At 40.1% G+C, this 19985-nt stretch overlaps 2 protein-coding genes across 9 annotated transcripts in view; both read right to left on the reverse strand.

Moving 5' to 3' along the window:
• Positions 1-6171, reverse strand: part of nbeab (neurobeachin b) — a 206158-nt gene extending 199987 nt beyond the window's left edge. For both annotated transcript variants that reach the window (XM_082503549.1, XM_082503548.1), the window contains exon 1: positions 5576-6171. In XM_082503549.1, coding sequence (XP_082359675.1) covers positions 5576-5848 — 273 coding nt within the window. In that variant the 5' untranslated portion in view covers positions 5849-6171. The remainder of the gene's footprint in view (positions 1-5575) is intronic.
• A 2537-nt stretch (positions 6172-8708) lies between these two features.
• Positions 8709-19985, reverse strand: part of stard13b (StAR related lipid transfer domain containing 13b) — a 73774-nt gene continuing 62497 nt past the window's right edge. For all 7 annotated transcript variants that reach the window (XM_082502548.1, XM_082502547.1, XM_082502549.1 and 4 more), the window contains 13 exons: positions 19913-19984; positions 18753-18834; positions 16391-16454; positions 12550-13913; positions 12282-12452; positions 11904-12063; positions 11617-11815; positions 11317-11530; positions 10770-10884; positions 10438-10659; positions 10125-10342; positions 9851-10027; positions 8709-9709 (listed from right to left, as the gene is read on the reverse strand). In XM_082502548.1, the coding sequence (XP_082358674.1) occupies positions 9592-9709; positions 9851-10027; positions 10125-10342; positions 10438-10659; positions 10770-10884; positions 11317-11530; positions 11617-11815; positions 11904-12063; positions 12282-12452; positions 12550-13913; positions 16391-16454; positions 18753-18834; positions 19913-19984 (3176 nt within the window). In that variant the 3' untranslated portion in view covers positions 8709-9591. The remainder of the gene's footprint in view (positions 9710-9850; positions 10028-10124; positions 10343-10437; positions 10660-10769; positions 10885-11316; positions 11531-11616; positions 11816-11903; positions 12064-12281; positions 12453-12549; positions 13914-16390; positions 16455-18752; positions 18835-19912; position 19985) is intronic.

A 19985-nucleotide genomic window follows, 5' to 3' on the forward strand; every position in this document is an offset into this window, starting at 1 on the left:
CAGAGAGCAAAAACACTCTGAATGGATGATTGGTACATCACCCTGGCCACTGCTGCCCACACCTACAAATATTAAATATTTAAAGTATTCATTACGGCTAAATGTTTGGACTGTGGACAGAACAGCTATAAGTAACCAATTAGGGCTCCTACAAGAGGTTTTCGCACATACAGTACAGCCCTGAACTTGGATCTGTATGATAGAATGCAGAAGTCTGAGTGTCTGGATCAGACATGAAATGGTCTTTAACTTGCCAGCTCCCTATTACAATGTCTGGAGAATTCACTGTGAGTAAGTATATACCATGTGCCCTGCCTCCTGGATCAGACACGAAGTATTTCCAGTAGTGAAACTGTGACATCATGTGAGAAAGATCAACTTCAAACAATGTCGCTCCATGATTCTCCTAAAACTGCCATACGCTTTGCCTTTTATTGTAAGGTACATTCATGCCTTGTAACTCTATCACAGATGGGACACCGGTTGCCCTCGGCTTAGCCACGACACACAGTCGTGTGAAAAAGACAGTTTTCACAGGACTCTAGGCAATTCTGTTAAAAATTAGGTGCACTGCTTCCAGAGGAATTAAGAGGATTGGAAGAAGCCAGGGGCTGCTAATCAAATGCACTTGATTAACTGATCATCAGCAAATGTAACCACCTCTATAAAAATCAGTTCGCTGGTCTGGAGAAGTCAGGTGTGTTAACACAATCTTCCCATGAGTGGACATCACAGCAAATTCATTCCAAGGTCAGACTGTGAAAGGCTCAGAGAAACAGCAAAAAACCCAAGCACATGATCTGAGACTCTAAAAGCCTCAGTTAACATGTTAAATGCTGAAGTTCATGACAGTACAATTATAAATTCTGTGGCAAGACTTTAAGAGAGCTGTCACACTGATAAACGCATGGCTAGATTCATGCAATAAGACAAAGACACTTGGTTTGAGGCCAAAAGAAATGGGGACTAATCTTCTAACATCAATCAGAAGTCACTCAAAGTTAATCAAGGTAATCGATTGAAACTAACACCATCTTGTGTTGTGTTGTTCATGATACTAAATACAAAACTACTTCTGACTGTACTAAAGAAGCATTTCAGCTCAGCTAAGCATTTAGCAGACCAAAAACTTTAATCTTACAAGTGGGTTTTCGAACTCTTAGACAAGCCCCCGTTTGTCACAATCCAATTCAACGTATGTGACAAAAAGAAGGAGATGACACATAGTTGTAAGATGCTGTTAAATAGTTAAATTAACTAAAAAATGGAACCAAAGACTACTATCAGTTGTTGTCAGCACATCAGTGTCCAGGCAATGTCTGAGTGCGCTTTCAGCTGGCTGACAGAGGGAGAGGAGAGGACAAGAAAAAGAGGCCCTCAAAAAATTCTGGATGGGCTGATTGATGGAACCCTGAGTCCTGAGGCTCATGTGTGCTGCATGCTAAATTGGGTCACCTTAACCCACCAATTACCTAGAAGAGAAACACAGGTTGTATGGAAAACAGCCGAACCCTTCGGTCGTCACACTCTGGCCAGGTACAAAAAGTGCTTCATTCCCACAAAAAGGAAAAGCCCAAAATTCTAGATAGCAATTACTTCACTCTGTAAACAATTTAGTAACACAGAAACTTCATTTTGAGGAGACAAGCTGCACTACACAACTGCAGTGTTTACCCCTTGTTGACTGCTGTCGACAATCAGTGAACACATCACAAAGAAAACCAGTTTTAAAATTACAAATACCAATTTAGTGCAGACAAATGTTTAAGCTCCAGAGCCTTCTGGTGCAAAGCACTCGTTGTTTAAGTATGTCAACTCTCCAGTTTCTTCACCTTTATTCAGTATGGCAGCATCTTGACTAATTTGGCTTTCACTATAAATTAAAGATAAAACAAAGATGGTTCTCATTCAGTGAAACTGAGCTCTAGAGTATTTTGTTATCTGAAATAATCAATCAACCATAGGCCAATATGCATCACTGCACTTGTCATAAGGATAATTCTAGCAGCATTTGCAAATAAGCTCATGAAAATAACTCATTTGTATGTTGACCGTGTAATCAACAAAACATCAAGGGTATAAACTCACTTGCCAATTAATTAGGTACACCAATTCAGCTGTTCATAATCCAAATATCTTATCAGCCAAACACGTAGTAGCAATTCAATGCATTTAGACATATGGATATGATCAAATCATGCTGAATTTCATGTTGAGCATCACAATGGTTTACAGAGAATGGTCCAGAAAAGATAAAAAACACTGGTTAATATTAGAGGTCAGAATCACAGATGGCCATACTGCTTTGAGCTGATAAGAAGGCAATAGTAACTCAAAGGTTTACAGAAGAGAACCTCTGAACACACAGTTTAATTCAATTAAATTGAACATCAAACCTTGAAGCAGATGGGCTACATCACCAAAACACCACAGCGGGTGCCACTCCTGTCAGCTAAGAACAGGAAACAGGTTATAATACACTGTGGCTCACCAACATTGGACAACAGAAGATTGGAAAAATGCTGCCTGATCTTATGAGCCTGCTGCAACATTGAGATTAAAGACATATGTTTAATGGTATAAGGGGGGTTTTATTAACAATTCTGGACCCCTTAGTACCAACTGAGCATTGTTTAAATACCACAGGCACCCTGAGTGTCACTGACAATTTCCATCCTTTCATGAACACAGTGTCTCCTGGTGCCTGCTTCACAGCGAATTAAGGCAGTTTTGTAGGCAGAAGGGGGTCCAACCCTGTATATAATAAACTGGCTGGCGAGTGTACAAAAAGCTTGCCTTCAATTTCTCTTTTAAGAATGTTAGTGCCATTTCTACCTAAGCTGGCAAGACAGTCAAGACAAGTCATACTCGCGAGGACTAAGTAACAGACCTTAGTGTGGCCTTAAGGGAACACTGTACAGGCAAGATTTTTCTAGAAATTTATTATTAAACTCCTATTTTTGACAACTAATGTAAGATTTCACAACCCTTTTATAGACCACTGGCCAACAAGGTGAGGCATTAATAAATTATTTTACGCATCACCACCCTACGTTAGCAGTTTCTTTTTCTTTAAAAAATGTGGTTCCGACCAAATAAAATTAGCATCTACACAAATTTGTTTACCTGTGACAGCAGCATCAATACTATAGAATCATACTAAATCAGTTCTTCCATCTTGCCTCCTTGCTCCTTTAATACATCCCGTGGTAACGAGAATCCTTTATCAACATGTCAGTGTTCCAGTCCACAAGTACTCTGTAGTCATTACTACATTACATCAATACTTTGTAGACAAATCCATTTTCAACCTGCCCTTCATTTTGAGCTTAACTACACACAGTTACTGCAATCACATGAACACAATCTGTCCATAAACAGATACATAAACACCTGCCAAAGCACTCAGCTGCTGAGTTAGTTCCCATGACAGTATCTCCATGACACACACACACACACACACACACACACACACACACACACACACACACACAAGGTGAAAACAATAGCAGCCTCTCTATCATGGAGCGGAATGAGCATGAGCAAGTAAGCCTTGTGATAACTCTGACCTGACATGACAGTGTCATCTTTTGGTGTTAATATCAACCAGTTATTGGCACTACATGGGAAGCCATGGTGTCAGGGTCATGATAATTATGTGCTTGGAAGCCTGTATCCATAGGTCAAGGTATCTTGTTTGAGTACCAATGTTCAACGTATGATCCATTAGAGCATACCTGACTTTCTTCAGTCAGAGAATCGTTAAATTATTTATTCTTGGTGCTAATTATTAACTTGGAGAAACTCATCAGAGAGACAGGTTCCAAAAAATGGTCATAAACTGCACATCTGGAGTAGAAAACAGAATAAAATGTTTACATGACAGATGTTCGAGCTGGTATCCTTAAACCACAATTTTCTGAACAGTTTCCTTAGAGAATGAGAAAAACATTAATATTTTATTACTCTACAGCTGGATCCCGTGAGGCAAACTTAAGGATTCCTCAGAATGCCCAAATACTGTACACTCAAAAAAAAAACAAAAAAAAAACCCCAGCCTGATCTTGTAAGGATAAATATAAATGTTTTCACCATTTTCCCTGACTAGTGAGAGCCATACACACTTTTTGGATATATAAACAGGGAGACAGAATAACAATTACGGTCTAAGTTTATGTCTTTTTTGTGTGTTTGCAGGGACATTATTTTGTTTGCGCTATAAAAAAAAAAAATCAAGCAGGATCAAACTGACTGATACCCAAAATGCCTAACCAGAGCAGACCACGAATTACCCCAGTTAATTAAATTCATCATTCAAAACAAATTGAGAACAGATGAGGCTGGAAAATGATTTGATAAAAATGCATCTTACTGTACATTACAAATAACTGAAACTAAATGAGCACAGGGAGAAAGGGGAAGCTGTGACATTAACACTTTGTATTCAGTAGGTCAAGAGAATAAACCAAGAGGCTGCAGTGTTATTCCTTGTCTGGTGTGCACATTTCCTGTGAAAAAAGCGCTGCAAAGTGTGAGGGGGCAAGGTGTCAGAGACTCCAGCTATTGCAGTACTTCTCTCATGCCTGAACATGCCAAAGGCTACAATTTGTCCTGCTCCACAAAGTGGATCTCTGTTGTGCCAGAACAGGTCGTAATTAATCTCTAGTGTGCTAACAAGGAGAGGCAAACTTCTGCAAACAGGCTGTGCAGTACTCCTGCAGATGGTCAAAGCAAAAAGGTATTAACTGCCTACACAGTCTATTTATACACCAGGACAGCAAACTGGTTTCACTTGGTTAGCCTGGTCATATATGGGTTCAAATTCTCAAACACATTGTGCTGAAATCATTCATTCTTACTTTTTTAGAAGCAGCAGTGAAACAAAATGTTCTACGGGTAACAGTAAATGTATATGGGCAGAGGGTGGTGACTATCATACTACCACAAGATACCACATTTTAATTAAGTGCAGAATCTATATCTTTAACACGCTGCTGGGGAGCTACACTGATCACATCACAAAGCAGGGCTATAGTAAGTCTGGGCTCCGTGAGAATAGCTCCCCTGCAGTTGCCAGGTCTATCCCTGAAATTTTCCCACACTTAGAAGAAGCAATTGCCTTCCTGCATGGGCTCATATTTTACTTTAACATGAATACCACTTGACATTGCCCTTTAAATCCCAGCAAGTGATGCACTTCACCTGCAATGACTCTGCTTGATTTGCAGGAAAACACAAGGGAAGCTGGGACTTTGTGGGACTTCTTAGAAAACTTGAGCTATGGCTTTGTGTTCTTACCTCCACCTCCTCCTTCCTTATCTGTATGTGTACATGTGTGACTTTTAACTGTTCACTGCTGTATACTCTCCCATATCCTGGGGCAGCTGCTCATATTAATGCTGTAAATAATGTAATTATTATTTCCCCCCGCTCGATGTAAAAAATAAATAAATAAATAAATATTATTTTGTTACATGCACGTTATATTCTATTAGTTGCCACTGAACACCAGTGATGATTTGGGGTTTGTGCAGTAATGTCCAGTCACAAAGTGATAGGTAAAATGTTTGCTTACCAGATTCAGCACCGTTTCAACAATATCCCGGTTGCTAACCTCTCCAGCCTGGATCAGTCCGGTAAGAACGGCAAATTTCATCTTGATATTCCGGATAGGAACCGATGGATTCATAATCCCAGCCGGGAGGACCACTGAACCTGATCCGGACATCATCACAGTCTCACCGGCCGCAGCGGAGACTGCAGCCGCGTGTTGCCCGTGACCTGGAGGAGGTTGTCGGTCCGAGAGCGACAGCGAGCCCGGCATTGTCACCGGTCTACCGCTTGTCATTTCCAGCCAAAGCGGGAGCTTTTCAGGAGCTGTTACGCTTTATCTCTGCAATATACTTAATCACTGTTCTGGAGCATCACGAAAAAAAATGAAATAAACACTCGAGAAAAAAAACAAAAAAAGCAAAACACCAAAAAAGAAATCACTCTCTTTCAGTGAAATCCACTCTGGGGAGTTCTGGTCAGTAGGTCCTGTGTGAAATCGGTGCCGGGCAGTTTACCGAGCTGACAGACCTGCGATGAACACACAAAGCTGTGTGTGTGATTGTGCCGCTCTCAGGATGTGCGCTGTTCAGTGGCTGTGCTGCCGTTACCGCCATGTTGCCGCCCCCTACCTGTCGTCTCGCTCACTACGCCTGCGTTGTCTGAGATACCGGAGACGTGTCGCTTCGCCGCGTTCTCCGCGGCGTGGGCTGGAACAGCCAAGACCGGCTGGCTTCAATAACTTTAGACAGACACTTAATGTAGACAGAAAAAATAGACCGTGTTATCCTGATGGGTAATGAATTTCAACAGGTTTCTCATTTCCTTAAGTCAAAATTAGATTTTACCGGTGAAGGTTAGAGATGTATCTATTTTTTATTAGAGATGCTAATTTAGTAACTTAGGTATGAGAAAAGTTGTCATTGGAAAATAGAAAACAATTATATGTAAAATAAAGTAAAATAATATGAAATCAACACTGAGTAAAATAGAAATGGACGGGATAAAAAGAAAAGAAAACCACATGTGGTGGAAATATTCGCATTAAAAGCAGAGCCAGAGCCGAACATTACAGATGACTTCCATTGTTGGTGCACCAAACTGTATTTACTGTATTCAGTGATGAGTTGGTACACCTGAATATAATACCTGACCAATGATATTATGCGCATATACCAGCTTGCTAAAGATACCTGTACTCCTATCAAAAACGAGAATTACCAAATAACTCACTGTTGCTTTTATTTACATATTCGTGAAAGGTTAATCAGCACTGCACATGTACACTTGTAAATGTCTGTATTGTAGCTGACAATTATTATTATCTTTCTCACAAAAATGTATGGTCGTTTCGTTATAGAGCGCCAGGTGTGGCATAGTTCATGAAGGACAAATGTGACCTTGGATAGTCTTTTATGCAAGGCAATATAAATTTAATTACATTAGGATGAATACTAATACTGAGACAGGGTTTCTCTTAACTTTCCTACTGAATTAGGGAGCAGTCGTCTTGTGGACACACAATCGAATGGACAGTGTAATTATACTATGCAGCATTTCTGCCACTCCCCCCCACCTTAAATGTTTTATGAGACAATTAAGAGGGCTGACTTCTCCAATATCTTTTACATGCCCTTATTTCTCACAGAGCAATGACTAAAAGATACACTGTTAGGGCATTTTCCACTTATTTGTTTTTTTTATAAAAGAAAGAAAAATGAATAGATGGATAGATGTAATCCCATACATATAGATACATGTTAGAGAACGTTTCTGTGCACAAACATCTGTTTTGTTTGTTTGTTTTTAAAAAAGATAATAATCAAAAAATCAGTTTCCAGCATTTATATAAAACAGGCTGGCACTGACAGCTTGGGACAATCCTGTCAATCTTCCTTTCTGACAGTCGGAAGCTGAGCGTGCCTTTCAAGAGCTCATTAAACAGATCTATGTCAGCATGGCTTCAAAAGAGTCGTGTCAGTTTTTACTGCTGTGCCTATCATGACTACCATTGTGTAATTTTGATGTATTTTGTGATAAACCACCGCAAAATGATCCACATTGTAATATTTGCCAGTTCACCTGCGAATGAAATGTAGAAGTTTGTTGAATGACATTGTTTTTACTCACGTTTCTCGCGTTCTATTTTTCTCTTGCTATATCTTCGCATAGTGGCTTAGTTTGTAGAATGCATTGTATAAGGCATACATATATTCTATTTTATTTTTTCTAATGTTTTGTCTCTGCATATCAACGGGTCACTGAATCAATGTAACTGAGACACAAACACTGCTAGTGTTGAACTGAGATCAGTGAAGGAGGCTTGGTCTACACACACCAACGGCATGTACATAAATGGCATACAAAAACCTAGACTGCCATCAAAAATGTATTATATATGTATGGTGATATGTTCTCAACGTGCTAAAATAAATAAATGTACCGATGGCAAGATCATTAAGAGGAAAAATAAAAGCTGCCACTGTAAAAATCATTGGTAAAGATCATCAATCTGCAAATAGAGGAGCCATCTAGTGGCAGAAACTGACCGTTTTCCTAGTTTAACCCAAGTTACCATATATGTCTTGATGTATTCTCAATCATTCAGGTAAGTAAATCTCCAAAAGTTGATTCTGTTGATCTGGACATAGCGGTTTCAGTGGGAGAAACGTTTCGTCACTCATCCAAGTGACTTCTTCAGTCTCAGCTGACTGCAGGTTTCCCCAATCTTATAAACAGTACATTTGCAAGTTACCATATAGTTACCATGTAGTTTGGAAGAAAAAAGCCAGAGAATAATAAAACAGTCTTTATTAGCTTTTTCAACCACTATTGAGGTGGCATTAGAAAAGCAATCAATTTCAGATAAGCCATCCTCTGTGCACTATTTCGAGTCACATGAGTTTTGTAAAAAGCCAGCAGAGGTCCCTCTCATTCCAAATCAGAGTGAAGTGTATTTTCTTGCTCGGTGTATGAACTTTTGTATTTAAAAATATTTAAGTATTTTTAAATGAGAATTTCTGACACCTCTTAAACGTCTGTAACGTTCTTAGCTTCTTTTGAGGATTAATCGAGTTCACATACTCCCAAAAATACTGTTTAAATTTTTACTTATTTTTAGAATCGGATAATACAATTAGGAATCAGCACACAAAGCATTTCATCATTTTCATGGTTTTATTTTATTTTTTTAAAAAAAGAAATTTTTGGACCTGACTGCACAATCCAGTACCCTAAAGCAGGTATGATCAAGTCAAACCTTAAGTCACCTTCTTCACAACCACTGAAGGTCAACGTTTATTACAGTTACATCCATTTCAAAATGGCAATAAAGGAGCAAAGTAAAACCAGCTTACAATTTTGTACCATGTGTTTGACAGAATGGTTCACACAGAAAAATTAATTAATATATGGAAAATTAACATATGTACTCATTACCCCTTCATATATATATATATATATATATATATATATATATATATATATATATATATATATATATATATATATATATATATACACACACATACATATATACAAAATATACATTCTATTTAATTTACAGTATATTCACACACACACACACACAGACACACATATATACACTTGAGTGTACATCATAATAATTATAGCTTTAAATCTGAAACAAACAAATATATGCTTCCCAGAAGCATTTCAGAGCTCGAATGTCCTAGACATTGTAGAAACAATAATACAATAATATTATTAAAGATAATTATTATAACATACAGTTTTAGAAACATGAAGGTAAATAAAATAGTCATAAATGTCAATGATATTGGCAGGATAATTAATTTCCCAATGAAGAATTATGCTCAGCACCTATAAGATGTCCTCTTTTAAAATTGTGCAATTTCAGAGGAGCCATAAGTTATTATCAGAGCATTTTGCATTCAGACAAACAAACAATAAACTGTGCTTTCGTTCTGGAGCCCCGTCTCTACTTTTTGTGGCTGTTAGCAATGACTCAAAGGCTCAATGTTGATCTCAAGGCTGAGCAGACACAAGCAGCAAAGAATTTCAGATTTTGGTCTCTGGGCCGTCTGTGATTAGTGGCTGAAAGGAGTTGCGGATTCGGGCAGCTTCTGCAGCACAAAGGTGGCCGAAGGCTTTGTTGTACCAGTCTGGAGTCCGTCCCCTGAAATCAAATCACTATATTCAATATACTATAGCATACATCACAAAATATTTAGAAATGCAGCTCAAACCATAAGAGAACAACTTTTCTATATAGCACTTTCTAAAAGAATCTTGTGTAAAAGCTCATTGTAGGACTTACTTCATGTCCACTCTGCAGATGTGAGTTAGTCTGGACTTTCCTGAGCCACAGGGCTCTAATAGGTAGTTAGACTCCAGGACTATAGCCCTTATCCCTCCTAAAGGAGGACAGTCTTCGTGCTCTATAGACACAGAAACCAGGGAGCAAGCACCTTTGGGCAAGTCTGTCCTCCATGACCTTGAATACACAGAAAGAGACTGATTATGGTATCTTAAGAAATACAATTTGAGCTATTCCCAAAATAAGAGATCACTGAGTTTTCTTAAGCACTCACCTAAGAACTACAAAGTCCCTGCTGGGATGAGGGGGCATGCGACTCAGGACATACTGAAACACTTCTGTTTGCCTGTCCAGTGTCTCGCACACTTTCCACTGAAGGAGGTCCATATCCCACAGGTGGCGCTCTCGCAGCACCCGGTTCAACACCACAGATGGCGGCGCTTCCACCTCGACAGACACTTTCCAACGTCTCAAAGGGTTGCCATCTCCCACCTGGATCACACACATAAGACACAAAAAGGATTGTTTTCATGTACCACTATCTTTGAAATAAAGATAGTGGTTTAAGTTTAGGTTAGAAAACTAACCTTCTTATAATAGAGCTCTGTGTTATCAGAGCTGCTGCACGACACCCAGTATTTGGATTTTTCCCGGGACTCTTTGAGCAGGTTCTGAAGTCTCCCCTCCAAAAGTGTTTGGTATGTTCCATCCTCATCTTCCGACTGCTTGCACAGCTCGTCAATTGTTGGTGCATGCAAATCAGCCTCCACGTAGGAATTACGCGACTGAGTAACCATCTCATGAGGGATCTAATGGGTGCATAAAAGCATAAGGTAAGGCTCACAGCAAATAAAAACAAGACTAGATACTGCATCCAGGCTTTAAATTCTTACTGCATAATAAACACAGGTTCTCGTACCTCAAAGAGGCGGTTGCACTCTATGATCATGTGAGCGAGGCCCTGTGCCGCTGCTAAATTCTCATTCAGATCCTTCTGGTCTGGTCTGCCAGTAGCATACTTCTTATGCATGGCCCTGGAGATTATATGAGGAGAGAAAACCTATTAGGCCAGCAGGGACTTCAGGTCAACATCCCCACAAGAAACAGTATATAAACCCTTCTTCCGCTCTGCAGGAAACCGCTTTGATCTCTTTAGCAACAATTTCAACTTGCTAAATTAGAGAGCTTTGCTTTGTTTGTACACAGCATGATCTCATAAAACATTAAGCTTTAACTGGGGTAAAACTGGCCCAGAAAGAGAGTTATCTACTGCACCCCTGAGGGATGAGTAAAATCTGTAACCCACTTTATAGCGATCTTTATGGAGCTGTGGGGAAGATAATCATGCAGGAGTTAATGTATGCATGTCTTCATCATTATTTTTGTAAACACAGAATGGCAGGTAATGTTACCCAAAACCACAGACACCAAGTTAAGTGTAACACAAGAAAAAAAGAAAACAATACCTTGGTGATAGATTGTCCTTCTTCATTTTGTTGAGATGGAAGAGGGACGGAGCCAGGCACACAGCAATATTCATAGGTGTCATCTGGTTCTCCGCCACAGAGGAAGTGACATCACTAAGGAAACAGAGCAGCGTCTGCAGTACCTCTCGATTTTCATCAGACATCAACATGATGGCGGCCTGGACAGCTTGCAATCTTTGGTCCTTTGGTACATCTGCACAGGTGAATAAAAGGATTAGAACACAACATTTGTGCTTTGCAGAGGTAGTGATAACAGATAAAAATGCAGTCTTTACTTACACTGGTAAATATGGAGGAAGGTCTCTCCCAGCTTGCTGGTGAGTAGGGGCTCAGGTAAATCCCTGAAGAATTGCTTCACCATATCAGCCACATCATAGGCAGACTGATCCTCATAATTTACATTTTCTGGAGAACTTTCATTCATCTGCCTCAGAGCTTGGATTCGAGACTTCACGCCTGATTTACGAAAAAGACCAACCTGGAAGCAAAACAGTTATATCACATAAACTTCATATATGAAAATGAAAGGCATGTGCAGTGTGAGAGTATCGTATACTGTCACTGACCTGGTCAAGGCACTGACTCCTCAAGTACCGCAGGGCCTGCTGCAGGCCGAGGGGCAAGGGCTGTCCTGAACGCTGCACATGCACAATGAGAGGAACTCCAAACACATTCTTATCCTTATAATCTGGTACCTTCATTCTCTTCATAAATTTTGGCACAGACCTAGGAGAGACATTAGCACATGTTTTAAAAAATTCTCTTTAGACTAAAGAAAGATGATGGCAATGAAGGACGCCAATACAGTATATCAGGATTTGGACAAATACATACATAAATAATACTGATGACTGAGAGTGATTATCAGTTCAAAGAACTGTAATAAAATCCAAATTGAAAATAGGAATCAAACATAAGTAGTTGGGAGAATACGTTAGACTTACCAAGTCCAGCCATGTTTATTGGTCAGGGAATACTTCTCCATGATTGCAGTCAAACGCAACAGTGAAAACTTTTGTAACAAACTCAGCTGGCCTGCTGATTGGTTTGTGATCTGCAGGGATGCTCTTGAGTGACTTAGACGATTAGATATCTGAAAGCTGGGCCATCTTAACCTAATGCCAAAAGAGATTAAAAAAGCAAAGAAAATAGAGTAAACCTTTATTCATCTTAACATACTCTTACTGCTTAGTTCTATCAGTTCAGTCTTACCTATTAGGTCTTGTGAGTGATGCACCTACACCGGAGTCCCTCCTTTCCCTGAGCCTTGTAGATTCTGTCTCTGTAAGTGATACTTTGTCTCTGTCTCCATCACTAGGCACGATCTGGCTTTCCGTGACAGAATTTCCCTCAAAGTCCAATGTAATCTGACTAGAGGACTGAAGCCCTGCTGTATCATCCTTCCCGTCATCGATCTGTACTATCCCCTCGCCTCCAGGTAACACATTTTTTGACCAGTGGTCCACTATCTGTTGTAGACCATTGACATGCAGTAAGATATCATCCAGGTGTGGAAACAGATCCTCTTTCTCCAGGTCTATCAGGTCTCCAGTGCTGGCATACAGATGCGAGCCAGGAACATTATCGTACACACTGATGCGGCTACCTCTGGAAGAGGACTGGGTGGCAGGCCGTGTTTCCTTTCTGCATGAAATTAAAGGGGAGTCCAGGTGCATGCTGCCAGTGTGCCAGTTAATTGAGGCGCCACCAGTTGGGGACAGGCTCTCTATGGACAATGCTTTGGGGAAGGTTCCTGGCTTGTGGTCTTTGGGAATGTGGACCACGAGGTTTTCATAAGAGCAAAATTCATTTCTACGATTTTGTTCTGCAACTTTATTCATTTGGGATCCTGAGAAGATGTCCATGTCCTCCAAATACATGCCGCTGCGTTTATGGTCAACACGGTGAGGCTTACGCTCTTTTAGGCTGGGTGTGCTGACAGTGCTGCCACCAGAATGGCTGCTACCCTCACTACTGGAGTGGGATGGCAGAATTTTATTGCATGGTGGTTCCAGAGCTCCACCATCTCCATTTATTATGTCTTCACACCTCAATTTCTTCAGGGCCTGGGCCTTCTGCTGCAGCACAGGAGAGCTGATTACCAGCGTCTTATGGCCTTTTCCCAGAGTACCTCGGGAGCTCAGTGTATCCATACGCTTTAGTAACTCCTTGGCACGAGAGTGGGTTGTTTTGCTGTGCTTGTCAGATGGTGAATTGAAGTGAGCAAATTCTTTGGGGATGTGAGGCATTGTGAGAGAAGTTGAGTCTGGCATTGCTGCAGTGTCTGAGCAGGTGCGGTTAGAACAGTCAGAGTCCTCTGTGCTGAGGCCCCGATGACCGCTGCCTCCGCTGCTCTCGCTGTGCAAAGAAGAGACCTCTGGCTCACTGAGGTCTGTCAGAACACTCTCGCTGCTGGTGGTAGTTCTCAGAGGCACACCATCTCTGGAGAGCTCACCCTCTCTGTGATTTCCCAGCAGACTGTCAATGTCCTGTAACCTGGACCAACGCCGGCTGCTCCACTCAAAGGTCCATTTGTCACTAATAGCAAACAGATCGTCTTCATCAGAGTCTTCACTCTGGGAAAAGAAAGATTATTTTACACTAATTATTCTGGCAGATATAACTGCAACTGCTGCTATTTAGGTCTCATGAAAGTTACTGCAGTAGTAAATAACTATCCACTGAAATAAGAATAACAATCAAAAAGACCATGGATGCAGAAACACTCCACAAAGGATAATTTGCATATTTTACCTCTTTGTAGTGTGTGTGTGAAATTTTTTCACTGGAAGCTAAAACGTGTGTACTAACACACAAAATCTATAGCACAAAGGATAGCTACAGGCAATAAAAGGAAAATGTGTTTGCAAAGGACTAATACCATTATGCAACCAGCCAAGACAAGGCTACATTCCAGTGCGCGAACAAATAAGAAGTAATAACTGTGAATGTAATAATAGTTGTATATAAAGATAAAGTTAGGTTCTATTTGTGCTGAAGCATGTATTAACATTTCTTTTCAACATCTTAAAAATTACTGATAACTACTGTGGTATTAGACTCAAAGATTTTTTTTCTATCAAGAGCTACAAACCAAGAATAACAGCTCAAAGCAGTCCAGACTATGTGGAGAGTCGCACACAAAAGGCTATTGTTGTGGCAAAAATAAATATATTACCAATTGAGTAGGGGTGCAACGATATTCGTATCGATATTGAACCGTTCGATACAGTGCTTTCGGTTCGGTACGCATATGTATCGAACAATACAAAATGTTTAATTTATTTTATCAACTTTCCTTCTGACAATGCTGTCTGTGTTGAGCGCTCAGTGAATCTGCGTTCGACTACTCCGCCTAGGCTCAACAGTGCAGCCTAGGCGGAGTAGTCGAACGCAGATTCACTGAGCGCTCAACACAGACAGCATCATCAGAAGGAAGAGCGCAGGGCAAGCTAGCGAGACAGAAGTTAAGCTCTCCTTACAACATGGACCTCCCGCACCCTCATTCAGATCTGGCGTTTGGAATTATTTTGGTTTTCATGTGACGTATGACCCTGAAGGTAAGCGAGTCATGGACTAAAGTAAAACAGTATGTTGGATGTGCCATGCAATGCTCAATTACATGGGTGTGAACTAGTGTGTTAGCGCAGTTAGCTCGTTGAGGTGTTGGCCGTCTAGCCCCATGCACGGGGCGATCGGCGGTAGCTCGTTAACGGAGATTTGCCGTGTTGTGGCGTTAAGGTCATTTCAACGAGATTAACCTGAAAGCACTAGTGGGAACACAACGAATATGACTGCACATTTACGCCGACATCATCCTAGTGCAAAGACAAGTGGAAGCAGAAAAAAAACAAGCAAGCATGTTACTAACTTTAGCCGAGTCATTTAGACAGCTGTTAGCACATGATTCTCCTTATATGTTTAATATGCTGCTGAGAATATAGCCCAGAAGAAGCGGATAGTATAGCTTTTATTTTGGAAAGAGCCATTTCTCTGTAATAAACTCTCTTTTTCCAAAGATGAGTGATTCCTCAATCAGATACAGGGCTCGCAATATCGCTAGCCCGACGTCCCGGGGCTAGCGATCTTTTCAGTCGGGCTACCAAAATCTATCTCTGCCCTGCCCGTCGGGCTATTGCAGGAAGGAAAAATATATGTCAATGCTTTTGCATTCTTTTTCAGAAATGTAGCTGGGTAATTATGTCATTGGCATCGGTGAGCCACTGTCAATATGTGACATATTGCAATCGCGTTTGAATTTGCGCTTGTTTTTTTGCTTTCACTTTGCAATGACAGCACTGATCTGTGAGTGATGATAATTTGTGCACCAATTCCTCTGACATAGTCTTATTAATTGTTAGCTTACTATGCAAACATGACAAGTGAAATCTCCCGCAGCTTAAACATGTGAGAGGTTGATCGCGCAGAGAATCGCTGAGCTTATGTGAGTGCGTGTGTAAAAGCAGCAGGATTTATATTTGACTACGATGACCTTCACAGACAGATATATATTTTAGTTCTGCTGAGCCAAATAAGACAGGTCAGGGTGAAGAAGTGACAGCCAAAGAAAAGCTTACCACAAAACTGAGAAGTTATGACAAATCAGACTATAAGGCAAAAAGAAAGTGCAGCTTTATGGTTTCATGGACAAAAGAATTTCTGTGGCTGCAATATGACGAGCTAAATAACCAGGGCTGCACATAAGTGGTCCGCAGGTGCGCATTCGCTGTCAAAATAAAAAACACGCACAAGGGTTAGGGTTAAATTTAAAAACTGTACTTTTGAGTTAAAATATATATTTATAATTTTAATAAATGACAAATTAAAAAGGCATGAACATTTTTTTTGTATCGAAAAAATATCGAACCGTGACACCAAGGATCGAACCGAACCGTGAATTTTGTGTATCGTTGCACCCCTACAATTGAGTCATAAAGTGTTTTAAAAATATATCTCTTCAAGGAGGATGCTGTTTTTTCCCCAAATCCAAAATGCATTTAATGTTATATTATACTTGTCACAACTGTAAAAGTAAAAAGACTTTAACACTTACTTTCTTCTTTGGAAGATTCACGTCAAGTTTCATAGAGGCACACTTATTTAAAGTGTGGAGTCGCCTGAAAGAAAAACAGCCTTAGGATGAAAAGCTGTTCCAAGCAAACAAAAGAAAGCAGCAGTAGTAATCAACACCAGATGAGCAGACTAGAAAAAGATCCACTTCTGTTTGTTGTTTAAGTGTTAATCTGATCAGTGTCTGTTTGGATGCACAGCCAGACCCAGTGGGAAACTGAATTTATCCATATAATAGTATCCTAAACCTAATGAACACCGGTAATTGTCAGTTGCTCTGTTCTCTAAGTGATAGTGGCTTGAAGGGCTGCCTGTAGCAGTCTGACAAACGTGAACTTTAGTTCAACTTTGCCTAATCAAATTCATTCAAAATTTTCCCCTGTACGTGCTAACATATAGGTCTTAAATGTGATCTTCAACTTGGCATGGTGATTTAGAAAGACTGTCCTTAACATGAAGCATAGACAATATAGCTGTAGGTTTTGCATTTATCATAATCTATTTATAAATACTGATGTACATTTCCTTAGCGTAGTTTTATAAAAAGAAACAGTGAATGCTTTCAGTATCTCTAATAAACATCACGAACTAAGGCTTTGAGCGTATCCTTAGTGATTACAGTTTATAGGAGTCTGTGGGTGTGCCAACTGGAATTTACAGTACACTGTACAACGGCACTAAGAGCTGAAAATGAACCAACCGCTGCAGATGGAAAAAATGACGACATAAGAAAACACACTCCCGCTAAACTGAGTGTTGGCTTTAGACAAAGAAACAAATGTGCGGTAAGATAATTACAAGCTTTAACAGCTCCACATACTGCTAACAGGCTTTTTTTAAACCGACTGACAGTATTGTTCTGTGTCAGTAAAAGGCCTCTAACCATTCTCCAGTGTTACAGAAGGGGTTAGTTAAACAAGACGTTCCCATGATTGTTACTGTAGATAGTGGAGCACTGAAGAGGGGGATCTCTAAGCTGGGGGCCCTTTATTCCGCAGGCCAGAAGAGCTTTGAATGTGGTTACTATAAAAAGGAGGCTGCTTAGTGAAGGATCAGAGAGCAACTCACACACATAAAATAACTATCTGCTTCAGTTCAATCACAAGATGAAGGCCGCTGTTTATTTTTGCACACATGCCTGTGGTGGCAAAACTGATAATAAAGCCATCCTAATGTTACCATAGAGATGGAGGAACGTCGTGGACAACAATCACGTTAGAGGTGGAACTGTTTCCAATTGTGTTGTATTTATCCCGTGGCTAGTTTGGAATTCAGATGAGTTTCTTTAGGGTTGTTTAGAGTCACAGCATATTGAGCTGTGCAAGGCACCCCTCACGTTCCTTCTGCTGTCCTCTTGGGATGGTTGCTATAGTTACATTGGTAGCCTGAGTGCTGTTTGCATCTTGGCTCGAAAAAGTATATGCGTTGTCTCACCCTACAAGAACGTTATTATAACCACCAGTTGTTGGCTTAGTGTACGTTTTTAGTCACTCTCTGGCAAACTAGGAAATCATATACAGTATTTATGCATAGTTGGGTTAGATGAACAGCAGAAGAGTCTCATCAGTGCTCTTGCAAGTGAAGGATTTAATAAAGCTGCAAGAGGCATAAAATGTGGAAAAGGCCAAAAAAATTTAAAAACAGCCGTATCCTCTTGCAGTGCTAAAAATAGGTCAACGATCCGATCTGACTTCAAAAGAGTCAATCACACTATTAGACAACCATATCCTTCCACCTGATGTTGTTCTAATTTATGCTAGCCAAAGTCTCCAATCCCAGGCTAAGTGTTCTAAAGCCTGGAAACTCTCTTATCTCTCAGATTACTTACAAACAACAAGAAGGACATCAGGTTAATATAGAAGTATTTTATCCAGTAGAAAAGAGCATGTTGCTTACACCAACTTTAAACCAAAATTTTCATTTTGTCCATTTGGGGACCACCATATCTGTGCAACCTGGTGAAGGTCTGTAAGCAGTGATTTAGTAAATGAAATAATAAACATAACTCCAAGTGGGGAAAAAACTTCATAGTAAGCTACTTTCAGCTGATCGCTGCCACATAGGGGTCCCCCACAGTGGGTAGCTTCATGTTTGATTTGGCAGAGTTTTAAGCTGAATGCCCTTCCTGACACGATCCCAAAGGGGATAACCAACGAGTTTATGTAATAACAGTTGTATAAATACAGGATTTGTGTCTGCAGCTTTTAGCTTTTTAAACTTTTTTCACATCATTCCATGGAAGTTGTGCTTCCATGCCAAACTTCACAGGGCCTTTAACATAGCTCCACTTCAGTGTTTGCAACTTTATTTCAAAGATTAGCTATAAATATCTGACATGACATTACCTGCACAGAGGTTCCACAAGATCTTTGTCCAAAAAATCATGATCTCTTTTCACAGGAGTAATGTCAATGGGAAACTGCGAATCTGGAATAAAAAGAATAAAAGTTGGAGAAAGAAGCAGTGTTCAAATTCCTCCCTGACATTTTAGCAGTGTTCTTGGATATGATGAATGGATAGAGAGATGGGGAAAACACATTCTTTCCAGAACTACATTGAAAGCTGGGAGACCACTAAACTTGTTTTGTATGTGATGCTAATGAGCAGAGACAGAATTTGTTCAAATAACAGCGTTCAGACTTGTGAGCATTACGTCTTGCCCTGGGTATGGGCTTCCTCTTACATAACTTAAGAGGATGAATCTAACATTCCACTGCATTCATGTCAAGTTGTCGAATTCTTATAAAAAGCAGAGGTTGCTCGGTCTGATTTTAAAGTTGGGCGAATATTCTGTTAAACTGTATTCTGGACTTAAAAAAAATGGCAAAAGCTTCAAGCACTGGGATAATTTCTAATACACAATCCCAATATCATACTAAAATTATGTTAACTTATTATTCACTCAAACAGCAATGTCTGCATTCATTGCCAAAGTCCACATACTATCTACAAACTGTCAGAAAACAAATATATTGCACCACAGCACATCAGAAGTCTGGCCACAGCGCAGAGATCTGAGGGAGTATAGCTACCTTAAGCTCTGATAAAACCCAGTTCGTCCCATGACTTTAGTCTTTAAGCACAGAAGACATGTTTATGTAGTAATCGTAGCTTGGAAAAGATTAGACTTTAAAAGCAGCTGAATTTTCCACTTGTGTTGCTGTGTCTAGGGATCTGACTGCGGTTCAAGCTCCAAGGCTTCCTGAGAATAGTGGTGTAAATGAGGCGCACTATGCAGCTCATGAATACATGGTTTTGTGTACAGTGTTGGGGGCAGACCAGATAACACTGTGTACCATTATTCACTCATCAGCTTGCAAGTCCATGTTCAATCAAAAACACTGTTCTATTTAGGAACAGATCTAAAATTTAAAAAAGCCATTTTTAGTTCCTTACAGAAGCCTTTTATTGCTGTTCTACTTTGTTAACCCTTTTCCCTTCAATGTCAACATTTCGACCCTTTGGTTATGTGTGAATGTGTGGAGGAGTTTTTTTGTTTTTTTACCTTCAAAGAGCTGAGCATACTGGGGAAATCCTGCTGCCCGCAGCCAATCACACGCCTCTTTCGCCTCAATTTC

Source organism: Aulonocara stuartgranti (assembly GCF_965226115.1).
Source record: "Aulonocara stuartgranti genome assembly, chromosome: 14".
Classification (NCBI taxonomy): domain Eukaryota; kingdom Metazoa; phylum Chordata; class Actinopteri; order Cichliformes; family Cichlidae; genus Aulonocara; species Aulonocara stuartgranti.